The 15,642-nt window shown below is 47.6% G+C and overlaps 1 protein-coding gene across 9 annotated transcripts in view; it reads right to left on the minus strand.

Annotated features, from left to right (window-relative positions):
- The window catches only part of PRDM2 (PR/SET domain 2), a 121,899-nt gene that overhangs the window by 32,638 nt on the left and 73,619 nt on the right, over positions 1–15,642 (minus strand). For 7 of the 9 annotated variants that reach the window (XM_078452373.2, XM_078452369.2, XM_078452370.2 and 4 more), the window contains 2 exons: positions 12,305–12,442; positions 1,844–6,224 (listed from right to left, as the gene is read on the minus strand). The exons of 1 other annotated variant lie outside the window; for it this stretch is intronic. In XM_078452373.2, coding sequence (XP_078308499.1) covers positions 1,844–6,224; positions 12,305–12,442 — 4,519 coding nt within the window. The remainder of the gene's footprint in view (positions 1–1,843; positions 6,225–12,304; positions 12,443–15,642) is intronic. One more of the 9 variants, XM_078452372.2, reaches the window with a different exon arrangement.

The raw sequence follows: 15,642 nt of genomic DNA on the forward strand, positions 1-15,642 counted from the left end.
TGTTAAGGGTTCTTCAAAAAAGCACTGGAGGAGGAAGAGCTAAGGGAATGAACCTCCTAACTGTATGGTTACTCAGAGAGTTTCTCTTTATAGTACTTTGATTTTTCATAACCTCACTCTTGAATTGTAGAAACAGGAACCAGTACAAAAATGAGTGATTCTTTTAGGTAATATTGCAGACAAACAGGGATGCACATAGTACATTCTAAAGCATCAACCACCTGGGAGATGTTTTTTCGGTACAGTCAGTGAACATGATGGCATTTTCTGGTTCTCTAACTTTAAAAAAAAAAACAAAAAACAAAACTCGGCTTAAGAACACCCTGTTGTTGTGGAACTTCCAGAACACAGAATGAGCACAAACAGGTACGCCGTTAAACTGCTACAGGCAGGCAGCTTGAACAGCCGATAAACAGGTGCGTATTTTCACCAGGGCGAAGCTCCGAGACGCTACACACAGGCCTGTGCCGTGGCCAGAGACCAGATGCTGAACTGGAACTATCACAACTGATCATTCAGTTCACTTACGAAAATCGCTTTTTGAAATGGAACCCTTCACTCCTACAGTAAACCATTCCAATCAGCCTCTGGCTAATGACCTTTCTCCACCTCTTTCTTCAGCCACCACGTAAGGCACACCAGCCCCAAGAACTCCACCTCATCACCTGCGCGCTGGTAACAGCACCTCCGAGTCTCCGAAACGGCAGACACGCCCCAGAATTCACTCTAATGGTTTGCCTGAAACACCGAAGAGCTTCAGACACTGAAAGTGATCGCCAAGGAAGCCTAGAGCCCAGGAGCTCACCCTGAAAGGACAAGCTTTTAGAGTGTCTTACAGAAATTCTGAGGTGGAGCACGTCACACGGGATTCACCTGTAGGCATTATGCAGGAAACTCCGATCAACTCGGGTTACTTGAGTAACTTGGAAAGTCTGAGAAGCCAATATAACAAGTTGAACTACTGCCCTGTGTTTTTATGTGTCGCTGAGGACAGTCTTAATACGGGGAGGACACGGAATAAAATTGTGAAACCACCTCCCACCTGAGACGAACTCTTACACCATCGCTGGGGGAACGAAGGCGCTGACCCACGGGGCTGACCTGCCCTGGGCTGCCACACCGGCCCGAGGGAACTGCCCGGCTCCGCACGGCTCTCAGCGCCCCCTCCTCTCCTTTCTTCAGAATCTGGCCTGTTTCATTATCCTGTACCTGGTGGCGGGGCACGGGTCGGGGGACGTAAGGCATCTTAAAAAGGAATATGGTGTCGTGTTTTGTTCCATAACCGATCTGAAGCAAGTTTTTCAAATTAAAACACAATAAAAAGAAGACATGATAATAAAAGCATCCTCAGTGACTGGAACTAGGCTCCAGTCACAGAAATAGTCAACAAGATTGCAGTGTGGTTTCAACGAACTCAATGATCTACCTTAACTCTAAGCAATGATCTATGATCCGGAATAATAACAAGAGACACTGAGATGTTACCCGAGATACGAAGGAAGTGTGAGAGAATTTCATCTTTTCGTTAATAGGGTACTTGTGATTCTGAACGCTTTTCATGGTTTCAATTCACAACTGGCCCTGCTAGAGAAATGGTACCACGTGCTGAGTCCTAGGTCTGAAACAAAAGCTGGGAATTCGTGGCTGAGGCAGCCCAGCAGTGACCCTTCTTCGTGCCTCCAACGTAATTAACCAACAGCTACTTCCTTTAAATGCTTATGTCAAAATTCTACAGGAAAAAGGAAAAAATAGCCATCGGGCAAGAATATTGTTGTCTTCTGACCGTCTTCCCCCCCGCGCTCGGCAGCTCGGCTCTCCTGTGGCCCTGGAAGCCTCGGCTTACCTGAAGTCCTTCAGCTCCTGCTTGCCGCCACCACCATCCTCCCTCCTGCTGTCGCCCGGCTCGGCAGCAGCTGCCAGCTGGAGGCTTCGGGTGACTGGCCCCCCACTCCGTTCTCTAGATTTTACATTGAACCGGTCTGTTCTTTTCTTACTGGCCAGAGCGGATTTGCTCTGTAAGACGGCTTTGCTTTTCTGTACCCTCACGTGCAGGCTCCGGGACGTCTTGCTCGCGAGCTGAGCAGGATGATTCTTGGCCACAGCTTTGGGTTTTTTCCCCTCGCCGTGGGTTATTTTGGCCATTCTTATGGGGCTTGAGTTCCTTAAGGAGGAGCTTGGCTTTTTGGACTTCACCGAAGCCGTGAACTTGACATTCTGCTTGGACCTGAAGGCCGACGAGGGCAGCGGGACTTGTGCCGGGCCTGAGCTGCGCGCCCTGGTCTTGCCCAGGGGTGCCTGCACACTTTGCATCTTGATCTCAGCGTCCGCGGTCCGCCTGCGGTGGCCGCTATTGTTTTTGTCATTACTTGCAGGTGACGGGTGTCCACCTTTCTTGGATGAATGGGCAGCTTTTTTTTTGGAAGGAGAAAGCGGTTTTTTGGGGCAGCTGAAAGCGGCGTGCTTATTCAGGCTCCCGATGTACGTGAACTCTCTGTGACAGTACGGGCAGATGTGCGAGGAGCACTCGGAGGCGGTTTTTAGGTCGGCCTTCTGCTTTGCGGATTTGTTTTTTTGCAGGATTGCTTTCTGGACAAGCTGGTTTTTCTTCTTCAATGCATTTAGCTTGAGCTTGTTCGAGGACATCTTGCTGAGCTCGACACTGAAGTTCAGCCTCTTGGGCTGTCCCATCCGTCTGAAGGCGTTTTTCCCCGAGTTATCGAAAACCACCACGCCGTTCTTGGGCTGCACAGTCTGTTTCAAGGGGACTGGGTTTTTCTTAGGCGTGTACCTCTTCTTGTCACTAGCAGAGGCACATGCCAGGATGTGTTTGTGTAACTCTGGCATGTTGTCTACGCCCTTCCCACACTTTGTGCAGCGAATGGCAGTGGTGAAAGTCTGCGGGATATTGTGCGTAGTGAAATTTGTGGCCGTCACGCCGATCCCCATGGGGTTTCGGTGATGGTACTGAAATGGAGGTGGCTTAAAGCTTGGGTAATGTTGATTGAGACCCAGTCGAACATCTGGGTCTTTTGTCTTTATTCCAGAAGCCATTATTTTTATGGTCGTGTAGAGCTCTTCAGAGGAATCATTTAATTCTTCTTCTTCTTTCGAGGTTTCTAGGGGGTCTTCCGGCAAACTCTGCATATGTTCTACGTGGGCCTTGCTGGGATCTGTGAAGTTCTGGGGCCTGAGCGTGCCGCTCTCAAACTCATGGTGTGTGCACACCTTATCTGGGTGGAGATCTCGCTGGTGCTGCTGCAAATTGCACAAAAAAGCAAACTCTTTTTTACAAACCGAACACACAAAGATATTCCCAACTCCATGAAGCAAAAAGCGATGTTCTGACAGATCAGTTTTAGCCTTAAAGAGCTGCACACAAAATTCACATTTGAAGGGCCATTCTTCAGCATGGATAGATAAATGTTTGGTTAGATCTTTAATGGAAAGAAAAGGTGATTCACAGACATTGCAGACAAAGTTTTTGTTGAACGTTTCCTGAACAATCTCCTGCTCAACTGCAGACTGGGGCTCTTCCCTGGGCTTCAGCTCTTCATTCTCTAGTTCCTCCTGCTTGAAAGTTATCATGGGGAGAGAAGCTTCCAGATTATCCCCAGAGGAAACAACGGATGACACTGCCGAGAGCGGCGGCGGCGAGGGGGAAGAGGAGGAGGAAGAAGAGGAGAACGAAGATGAGGAAGAAGACGAGGAAGAAGATGAGGAAAGGGTCGGGGGTCCGGGCGAAGCAGCAGACGTGAGAGGTTCCACCGAAGGGATGGGAGATGGCGAGGGGGACACCGTAGGGGACAGAATGGGAAGCGGCGACTGCACGGTAGCATTCGAGAGCGGAGAGGGACACGGACGGGGAGACGCCCCAGAAGAGGAGGCCGGAAGAGGGACAGTAGGAAGGAGTGGCGGGGGTGGCGTGGCAACAGTCAACACAGGAGGACAGGCCGGGGGGGAAGAGGGATGCGTTGGGATCAAGAGAGGAGGCAGCTGCCCGGCAGAAAGGGAAGATGTCTGCAGGGCAGGCGAGGAAGGAGAGACATCAGGTGGGGACTCGACCACAGGGGCCGATAAACCAGCGTCAGGGCCGAGGCCAGAGTCTGGCTGGGGATCCAGGGATTGACAAGGACTCGGGCTCCGGGTCACGTCTGCAGCATTCTCTGCGGGTAAATCGACGCCGTTGTACTCGTTGAGAAGAACCTTCTGCAGCATGCGGGTGGTTGGCTTCTTTTTCTTTATGACACTGCAGGCTGGCTGCACCAGATGGTTTTCTTTCGACTCCTTGCCTTCAGAGTCACTACAAGGCTTCTTATGCACACTGAGGTCTAATACAGATTCCCAATGGACCGGGGTCTTGCCTGTGCCCTCGGCCTTCTGTTTGACACCGCTGGATAAGTCCAGCGGCTGCTGGTTGCACACATTGCTGAAAGTAGGGCCGGCTGCCCACTCCTTAGACACTTTGTATTCATCAAAGCCCGGCGGGCTCACCGTTTCTCTCTCCTCTCTCCCAGACAAACTCCACGCTGGTGAGTTGCTATGACTTTCTAATTTGGGTTTTTTGGAACCCAGAACGGCGTCGGTCCACACCGCTTTGCCATCACTTTGCTTTCCAAAGTCTCGGAGGGCAGGACTGTGTTGTGGGGAACTGGGGGGAGAGCTGGTCCGCCGCTTAAACCTACTCGAGGTCACGGGCAGCATCGACGCGGGAGCAGACACGCAAACGGGACCTAACTTCGGTATTTCCGTTGCCGAAATGCCCGCAGGAGGCGTTAGTTTGTCCTGGGTTTGAAGCAGTTGTTTGAGCTTCGACGACAGGTACACACTCTTCTCTTTGTGGAAAGACACCGCCTCCGAAGTCGATATGCTGAGAGGCAGCAAGGAACACGCGGGCACCGAGGGCTCAGACTCCGTCTCGGCTTTGATTTTAGGGAGCGCGGGAGGACTCGCCGTTCTCCGTTTCTTGGACTCACTGTTTGTGCTGCTGGAAGGCTCTTTAGGAAGATCGTCGGCTACGGGGGCCTGTGCGGCCTTTACATTCTGAGTGATTTCCACCGTGACCGGAGTAAGCAGGCAATTGATACCGTACAAGTCGGCCGAACCGGACTCCATCTCAATCACGTCACAGTTACTCGTGCTGCTGCTGGTCTGAATTTTGCCATCGATGTAGAAATTTAAGTTTTCAGAGATGTTGCTGGAGATGTCCATGATGTACACGTCGTCGGCCTCCCCGTCCTCCTCGGGCTCCGTGCTGGGCACGTAGACACTCTGGGCGGGCGGGGCCTGCTCCGCGGGAGGGCGCGGCTCCTCCAGGAGGCCCCCTTTCCGCCGCACGCCCTTGGGAATCAGATGGCGTTCGTGGACTCTGCGCTGATGCCGCCTCATGTTGGTATGCGTCCCGAAGACCTTCTTACAGTATTTGCACGGATGAAGCTCCTTCACTTCCCCATTCTCTTCTGCAACGGAAGAACCGACGTTTTCTGGCGGAGCCTTCTCCGGACGCAAGAGCAGAGAGTCTTGCCCGAGACCGGGAGGAGTCGAGTCGTCCTTTGGAGCAACGCTGTCTCCGGACGATCTGCCATCAGCCGGCTCTTCCGACGGCTGGGGCGCGAGGCCGGGCTTGCGCTTCAGCCCCGCCTCGTGGCGCCGCTCGTGCCTCCGCCTGTTGATCTGGGTGCCGAACGCCTTCCCGCAGTACTTGCACTTGAAGGCGTGGTTGACGGTGGATATGTGGATGTGCATGTGGCGTTCAAGCCCCTGCTTGGTCGTAAACTTCCTTTCACAATGCTGACACGGAAACATAAACGTTTCAAACACGTCACCATTGGCCTCTTCCTTAGTTTTGGGAGTTCTGCTAACAGGCGTCAGCCCTGGAGAGCCTTCGAGAGCGTCTCTCGAAACGTTTTTTGGTTCCTCTAACAAATCTTCAGGCTTCTCGTCACACCGAATTTCTGGCTCTTTCACAGAACTTTCATTTGGCGTGTCAGCTTCTTCCTCCCCCTCTTCTTCCAGCTCATCGTCTTCATCTTCTTCCTCCTCCTCCTCTTCCTCCAAATCGTTCACCTCACAGTTCGCTGCTTCCGGCTTCTCCTCGGGTTCCGCGTGGGGCGCGCAGGCAGTGGGGGAGACTACCGGTTCTGGAAGCACATCCTGACTAACCGCTTCCTGAAGAACGGCGGTCTGCTCAGCTGTTGAGGCCGAAGGCTTCTCGTCCTCTTTGGGACCTAGAAGGCACAGGGAAGCAGAAGCATGGGCGTAAGGGCAAAAACCAGGCACGTTATGCTCAACTCTTACTGTGCAAGTGATTTCTCTCATCACCTACAATGCGAGAGAGTGTGACCAACCAGACAGAGCGCTCTTTTCCCGCTGAGAAAGCCGTGCTGGACAGGAATCCACTTCGCTCATTCACTCAACAAACATTTTTGGGGCATCTGGCACACACCAGGCAACACGCTGTGCCGCGAGGACACGTATGTGAACCAAGAGCGCTCACGTGGGGCTTCGATTCTTTTCTCTGTTCAGCCACACACACACAAATACAATTTTGTTAACAAATCGTAGAGCTTAAAATTGTGCCGGATACTGACACAATACTGAAGTCACCGTTACGGTGTGTGTGATACTGACTTTCAGGAGTCTAGTTGTGAAGTCTAATTTCTCACGGTTCCAAACTGAAAGCAGGAAACCGTTCATCATATTACCAGGTTAGGTTCTCAGTAGCCTGTCTGGAATAGAATGGATTCTCTCCCTCCCTCCTGACCAAAAACTGTGTATCCAGAAGCTAGGACATTTTCCAGAACCCGGTGACCAGAGTTTTTTTCAAGTAAAAGAAACTTCAGAGATCACTTCTTCCAAGCCTAATCAAATTATTAAGAATTCAGGAGCTGTGGAAAAAAGGGAACCCTCATGCACTATTGGTACGAATGCAAACTGGTGTGGCCACCGTGGGATACAGTGTGGAGATTCCTCAGAAAATTAAAAATAGAACTACCCCACAATCCACAATAATTCCACCACTGGATATTTACCCCCCACCCCCAAAAAAGAAAAAAGAAAAAACGCTAATTCAAAGGGATGCATGCACCCCTGTGTTTATTTCAGCATTATTTTCAACAGCCACATAATGGAAGCAGCCCAAGGGTCCATCCAGAGAGGAATGGATAAAGAAGATGTGGTACACACACACGGACATTATTCAGCCATAAAAAAGAATGAAACCTCGCCACGTGCAACAACATGAATGGAGCTAAAAAGCATCAGGCTAAGCAAAGTCAGTCAGCAGAGAAAGACAAAGACAAATACCCTATGACCTCACTCACATGTAGAATTTAAGAGACAAAACAGGGGCGCCTGAGTGAATCAGACAGTTAGGCATCCAACTTTGGCTCAGGTCATGATCTCACAGCCCAGTCCGTGAGTTCAAGCCACACGTCTGGCTCTGTGTTGAAAGCTCAGAGCCTGGAGCCTGCTTCAGATTCCGTGTCTCCCTCCCTCTGTCTCTCTCTGCCCCTCCCCTGCTCGCACTCTGTCTCTCTCTCAAAAATAAACGAACATGAAAAAAAAAAAAAAAAAGAAAAAGAAAAAGAGAGAAATGAGCAAAGGAAAAAAAAGAAAAAGACAAACCAAGAAACAGACTCTTAACTACAGAGGACAAACTGGTGGTTAGCAGAGGGGTGCTGGGTGGGGGGATGGGTGAAACAGGTGAAGGGGATTGAAGAGCACACTTACGATGAGAGAGTAACATACAGAATGGTTGAATCACTATATGGGACACCTGAAACCAATACAAAACTGCATGGAAACTTTACTGGAATTAAAATAGAAACTTAATAAAAAGACGAAAGAACTCAGGAGCACCTCGAGAAGGAAACAGAGACCTAAAGTCACTTCTGAGCCTCTATGCCCAGGAGACACCCATGTGAGCCCAACCTGAGGTGGACGGCAGACTGGTGGTCAGGGAAGGACTCACTAGTAAGGAAACAGTGGAACAGAGGCCTGAAGAAAACGAGTCATGCACACATCTGGGGGAGGGAAGCTCTCCAGACAGAGGAAATAGCAGATGCGTAAGCTCTGAGTCAAGAATGTGCTAGATGTGTTTAAAAAAAAAAAAAAGAAAGAAAGAAAGAAAGAAAAAAAAGCAACAAGTCAGAAAGGTGGGGTGGGGAGTAGAAGATAGAAAACTCTTGGACAATAGAAACAGACAGAAAACAATGGACAAGGGTGAGGGCAGGGAGAGGTGGTGGGAGGTGGTCAGACTCGAGATATATTTTGAAGACAAAAAAGACAAGATTGCAGACTGGCTGTGGCACATGGGAGAGGGAGGGAGGAGGCGAGGAAGATTCCACAACAACTGTGATAATCCTCTTTACTGGAAGACTGAGGGAAAAGTAGCTCTGATCTTGCGCGCTTGTTCTCTCTCTCTCTCTCTCTCTGTGTGTGCGCGTGTGTCCACTGAAGGGAAATCAAGAGCTACGTTGGATGCGTTGAAGTTTGTGGTACCCAACATACACACCTGAGTGAAGATATTAAGTGGTTGGTTTTACAGGACTCAAGTTCAATGAAGAGGCCGAGCCCAGAACCGTACTTGGAACACAGAACTGCACGAGGCCATCTGGAGAGCGAATGCAGACAGAAGAGAGGCGGGAAGATAGTCCGCCAGGTGACTCTGGTACTTAGAAGTCAGAAGATTGGATAGTGAGGTATCTGGAGAGCCAAGAAGAGTAAAGAAAGTTTCCAGGAGGGAGCAATCAGCTGTGTCCATAAGTGAGAGCTGGGTCGGCTAAAAAGAGGACAGAGAATTCAACATCCGATATACCAAGGTAACTGGTGTGCTGATCACGGACAACAGTTTTGGGGAACTGTGGGGACAAACGGCTAACGGAGTTCCTAAGATAATGGATGGAGTGGGAAGACAGGGAGACTATAAACAACTCTTTCAAGTGTAGCTGTAAAGGAAAGCTGAGAAGTGGGGCAATGGCTGGAAGGAATCACAGGGATAGCAAGGGACTCTCAGATGGGCACTGTTATAAGCCCATTTAATGCTGATGGGGGTGGTCCCGGTGCTGCTTTCTCTACAGTACCCCCCGAGCCCTTGCTAAATTAGGCCTCTTTTAAGAAAGTTCTACAAGAGTTAAGAAAAGGCTCTGTAAAGGAGGCAGAGCTACTCTGAATTCTGGCTGTTCATTCACTGGGCAAAATTTACTGTATGCCAACAGCAGGTAAGACTGTCAAGGCCCTTATTCTTACAGGGCTTCACTTTAACAGGCACCACGTACAAGCAAGCAGGCAACGATGCTGTCATCAACGAACGCTCACACTTTGTGGAGGTACAGGTTGCTCCAAAGCATAACAGGAGAAGCATCTAAGAATGGCTTGGTTAATCAGGGAAGGCTACTGAGAGAAAGTACAGACTGCCTGAAGGTCAAGGACAGAAGAGGAGAAGCAAGCAGGAGGAAATCAAAACTTGTAGCACACCGTAAATTAGTCTGGACTTACCTGGGGCAGTGGGGGAGGGGGATCCACCTAAGGTATTTTGTTTTAAGTTTATTTATTCATTTTGAGAGAGACAGAGACAGCGCCAGCAGGGAAGGGGCAGAGAGAGGGAGAGAGAAAATCCCAAGCAGGCTCCACACTGTCAGTGCACAGCCCGATGCGAGGCTCAAACTCACTAACCGTGAGATCATGACCTGAGCCAAAACAAGAGTCACATGCTTAACCGACTGAGCCACCCAGGCGCCCCCATTAAAGGTATGTTAAAGTAGGAGAGGGCCATTTGGAGATGTGGCTACAGTGTGGATAACGAGATTGGAGGCAGGAGACTGATCCTAAGGCAGGGACATTCGAAGGGAGACGACGGGGCCTACAACAGGGATGGGAATGCAAGGAAACAGCGGACACAGGAGAGTGGCCAGGCTGTGGACAAGAGGCCTGTCAAAAGACCTGGTGACCACCAGGATGTGGGGGAGGGGAGCTAAAAAGGCCAAGCGTTTCCAGCTCTGTGAACACAAGGTGTTCGCACAAGCTCACCTGCTCAGTCCTAGTCCCCCCACCCCGGCGTTGCCCTAGGAACGTCAGTCTTACCCTCACCCATCCGTCCACCACTACATTTACTGCCTGTCTCCCCGCAGACCAGCCTTCTCTCCCCCAAGACAAACTCCCATCAATCCCCCAAGTTCTCCACATACTGGGACACACCAGTCATTTTATGTTGGTAGGAACTAACACCCTTTCTAAATACGTTTTCAACAGCACACTGCTAAAAATGTCAAATATAACAACAGAAAATGAAAATAACATCTCTAAGGCTTAGAAATTTTAGGGTTCATTTTAAGTCAAAATCTGTGGCTTCTTTTACGGGGGGGGGGGGGAGGAAAGGATTCTTTCCCTGTGACTGGTAAACAATTCCAGACTTACAACTATCCAAAGTAATAAGCAGCAAAACATGCAGAGCCCCTATTTATTAACTAGTAAGGCCCACACCAACGTATGTCCACGCACTCGATGAGGTCTGCTGAGTTTTAAAAATAAAGGAAGGTTTGGGAAACAGAAGGAAGAGTCTGGACTGTTTGCTCAGTACACAGACCACTTGCTGGGGACAATGCAGAACATTCAGGAGAGGCTTTACCCTATTAAGGAACCAATTGCACTCTGACCAGCTATTCCACAAACAGGTAAATATTAAGTACTTTTCTTCATAGGACCTAGTGTTATCTGAGGAATAAAGACCTGTCTTCAAGTACTGAAGGAGAGAGAGGGCAGTTGGGTTTTCTTTTTTAATTCTGCCACTAAAGGCAGTGACGTTCTTTAGTGTTCAAACAAAAGGCTTACTTAGCAAATCTGCTATCAGCATGGAGAACCTAGTCAACCTGTCTGTTCTTGCTTCATAAAATGCCACAGGAAATTATAATCTTTTATGAATGTCATCACCTCCAACAGTGCTAATAAAGTGGTTTAAAAGGCATCCAAAATATTTTGTTGCATTTTTTTTCTCTACAAATTTTTTTTAAGTTTATTTATTTGAGAGAAAAACAGATTGTGCAAGCAGGGGAGGGGGAGAGAGAGTGAGTGAGTGAGAGAGAGACAGAGAGACAGAGACCGAGAATCCCAAGCAGGTTCCGCACCACCAGCACAGAGCCCGATGCAGGGGCTCAATCCCGTGAACCGTGAGATCGTGACCTGAGCCAAAACCAAGAGTCAGACGCTTAACTAACTGAGCGTCTACCCAGGCGGGTACCTATGAATGTTCTTGAAAGAGTCACAAGGCTCTATTGAAATTTGCCTGTTTGGGTCACTATGAGCAATTCTTAGCAAGCATGTATCTGCCACGTACCAGATCAGAAGACACACCTCCCTCATTTCTATCATCAACAGTCTCAATATGGTTGCTCAACTGCCAAGAGCACAGAGCCACCAGCCTTTCTGATTGACTTTCAAGCCACGCCTCTCTCTGAATTCTTCCAACATGGAGGGCCTAGAATGTTAATCCTCAGAAGGGATGATAAAAAAGAAAATTTTGTGTGGAGAAACACAAAGAATAAACTAGGAAGTTAATTTCTAACAAAAAACAAGAACGCTTTTTTTCACTCTGCACACTTTTCATGCTGATGTATAAAATCAAAGGTGTTTGGTATTTCAAGTAAACTCTTAACTGAAGTGCAAAACAAACGATTTAAGTGTGTAAATCAGAAGCATTTAGCTAAATAAAATGTTTACAAAGTCAATACTGATGCCCACAGTCCACGGCTCAGGGGTGGACTAGCACCACCGTCCCAGAAGCCTTCTGGCATCGCTACCAGTCTGATTCTATCACCAGAGATTTGTTTCGATGGTTTTGAACTTCATAAATTTTTTACAAATGTGATCGTATAGTACATTTCCTTTTATTTTAACCAGGGAATAATTTTATTTTTAACAAAGAAGGTCTTTAAAAATATTTTTAAGGGAAGGTGGGATGTAGAGGCTCAGTTCACCGTTATTAAATTCAGGCAGCCTTGGGGCACCTGGGCGGTTCAGTGGGTTAAGCATCGGACTCCCGATTTCAGGTCATAACCTCAGGGTCCAGGGAGCAAGCCCCGCATCAGGCTCTGCACTGACAGCACCGAGCCTGCTTGGGATTCTCTCTCCCTCTCTATCTCTGCCCCTCCCTGGCTCACGCCCCACTCCTCCCCCTCAATAAATACGGCTAAAAAATAAAAATAAAAAATTAATTAATACAGGCAGGCTTTTCGCGGTTAACCCTTTACAGTTCTTGGGGGATTCTCAGAAGGGCATTCCAAGGAGATTTACAGTAACTGGTGATACATACCCGAACAAGTCCAACTTCGAAGCTTACCTTCCGCAGAATCTCTCATATTTGCAGAAGCAGAATCTGGCTTGCTTGTCTTCAGGGGTGTGTCTTCAGCTTTGTTTGCTTTGTTTTTACTTTCCTGGGATTTTTTCTTCCCTAAAACACAATATTTATTTGTTTACTTACTCACTATTACCCTGAATTCTTGAAAAAGACAATTACTAATCCAATGACAGCAAACTGTATACTTCTGGACAATTATCACATCGGATTTCTAAAGAAATGAACAGATGATGAATATGAATACACGTAAATCATGTCAGAGAAGAAAAAGAAACCCAAAACCCTGTATTTTTGAGACTCCTCAAACTAATAAATCATCTATTCGAGAAAACGTAACAATATCGATGTCAGAGGAAAACTGGATACTAACACTGAGCTTCAGGACCACACAAATAACAGGGACTGGCGCAAGTCTGATTAGGTGCAAGAAGCACTTTAGGGAAGACAATATGGTGTAACTTGGGTCCCTTTTAGTTGAGATAAGCTTGTCCATAACTGTCCAAGTGAAGCAAGAGAAGCAGACTCTGTTGGACTACAAAGGATCCGTGTGTGCAACAGCTCAGATATCACATGCAGAGGAATTATGAAGAATTCACTGTCAGGACAGCAGGAATTCTGAGGGTCCCCAGGGACCCGACTCCAAGTTCAGTACGAATCAGGATTTCATTAACAACTGCAAAAATGGAATTCAGGAAACACCCACTGCATTCCAACCTACAGCACAGTTCAGAAGGGAAGATTAAAAAGCACCACAGTTCGGACAAGCTGGAACGAGCTCAGGTCACTAAGACAGTCCACAGGGACAAGCCCTTCTCTAGAAAAGTACGAATGCTGAAGGTTTGGAAGCTCCATCTCTTTGGGATTTGGCCAGAATTTGTGGCCCTTTGTTTCTATTTTTTCAGCTCTAAGGTTCTTTTTCCTGGTAGCTCTTGGGTTTGTAGTTTTCAGAGTCAGAACAGGCTCATCTTCGTCTTCCCCAAACCCCTCCTTCTCCTTCAGCAGCACTCTCCCGCTGGGCCTGGCAGACCTGTCCTTTCCTCTCGCAAAACAAGCCTCCCGCCACCTCCATCTCTGAATTACTAAAGTGACAAACCAGAACGCACTCGCTCACTGCTCCTGGAAAACGGTGTTCTCCATAACAGAACATCACTACAGAGAAGCCCAGTTAACTAAAATATAGACAGCAGATAAAAATGAGGTGAGACGCACAAATAACACTGGACAGTTCAGAACGTAAAAATGGAAGCATCGATGATAGCAACAAGCACATAGGAATCCTCAAAAAGCACCACCAGATTCTGACAGATATTTAAGAGATGAAACAAAGAGGAAAAAAGTACAAAATACTTCATAATCAGCCATTTAATTTGTCAGTCTTAAAAAGCAAACTCTAAAGTACTATTTTAGGGGCGCATAGGTGGCTAAATGAGTCAAGGTTAAACGCCCGACTTCTGCTCAGGTCATGATCTCGCGGTTCCTGAGTTCCAGCCCTGCAGCGACTCTGTGCTGGAGCCGGCTTCAGATTCTATGTCTGTCTGTCTGTCTCTCTCTCTCTCTGCCCCTCCCCCATTCGCACTCTGTCTCTCTCTCTCTCAAAAACAGACATAAAAAAATGTTTAAATACCATTTTAAATCCCTAATTATTTAAGCCCATTAAAAAAAAAAAAAAAAAAAACTGATGCATTCTGCAACTATGTTAAAGAGTTTGCCCAAATAAATTCCTGCTAACATGTCCATCCCTCATTTCCAAAGGCATCTAAAATGGACCTCGGGACACAAGCAAGCACTTTACTGGAACCATACTCTGGTGGCAACAGAAGCCAAGAGCCTGCAGGCGGAAAGATTATAAACCAATCCCCTGGAAAGGGCAAGGACATGAAAACACCTTTTCACACTACAAGAGGTAACCTCCTCTTTCACTTCTTTCTCCTTTTGCCACCTTAACAGCACTGAGCTTAAATCTGTGATGACAAGGTTCTTGAGGAATCCAGCTGTGCTTTAGGAAGTTTGGATTCTATCTACTTTCAGCTAGTTTTCTTATCCTCACGATGACCTATGCCCTTCCCTGTGTGTGATACCCAGTGCAGATCAGATTACCAGTAGCAAACAATACAAATATAAATGATCACTGGCTGCTAACATAATTGCCCCAGTGCTGCAGTTCATGTCTGCTGAGAACCACGTAAAGGACTCCTGGTGCCCTAGGATGCTTAATTCTGAAGTTTTATTCAGTAAAGTTTTTCCCTGGACCAAAACCACAAAGTTGTTGTAAGACATCATCAGCACCACCTCATGTACCCCAAACAGCCCAAGAAATGACCCTTTCTTACTCTAACTTTCTACTTTGTATAGGTATGGGCTTTTGAAATAAGTAAAAATGGAGGTATAGTGTAAACTGTGCCTGTTATGCATATATATTTCTTAAAAAGTCACACCGTGAAATTTAATAGAAAAACAGATGTCAATCTGTTGTAATACAATCCCTTACAGAAGCAATTCAAAGTTTTTCTGCAACCTCTCAAATGCTATACAAAGTTGGTTAGCAGGTCATACAAAAAACTGGCCTATATGTAAACGGTATTAAATAAGTGAAGTTCCTAGATATAACTTACAATAAAACAGCACAACTTTAACAACATCATTCACTAATACATATTCACACTGAAATCACGTAACTGCCTGCTACGTAAAAGTACTCTTTTAAGTTTTATTCCCTGCCTAAAAGAAGAGGAAAACATCTAGCTGATACTGAACGTCAAGGTCTACTTCTGGACTCTCCAAACCTAATTAGTGAGAAGTGCCCCAGCCCCTCCCCCCACTTCCAGGCACCCTCTTTAAAAAACAAGACCAGGAAGCCCTTGATCCCCCGTGAAGAGAAACCATTTGAAGTAGGGACATCTGCATCCTATTCAGATGGCCACAGGCTGCCCGGGCGTCCCGCGAACGAGCCTCTCGGTCATGGGGCTGTGTGATGCACTGAAGGACGTTGAGCAGCATCCACTCACTAGACGCCAGCAGCACGTCCACTTTTAACTGTTGACAGGCAGATCTCCAGGCATGGCCAAATGTCTGGGGAGGTCTCCCCAGGTGAAGAACCGCTGGGCTGAACCAATACAGGCCACTAAAGACACAACGGGGGCTCTGCAGTCTATATAGTTAAGAATTTTAAAAGTATCTGAAGAATTGCAAAAAGCAAAGTACGGGACAATTGAACTTCTCTCCAAAGTGACTTCGGTGAATGCTGACACTTAGTTTTTCATGGACGTGAGTCTATCATGAACCTAAGAGATGAC

The sequence above is a fragment of the Panthera onca genome, chromosome C1, assembly GCF_046562875.1.
Source record: "Panthera onca isolate mPanOnc1 chromosome C1, mPanOnc1 haplotype 2, whole genome shotgun sequence".
In the NCBI taxonomy this organism is placed as follows: Eukaryota; Metazoa; Chordata; class Mammalia; order Carnivora; family Felidae; genus Panthera; species Panthera onca.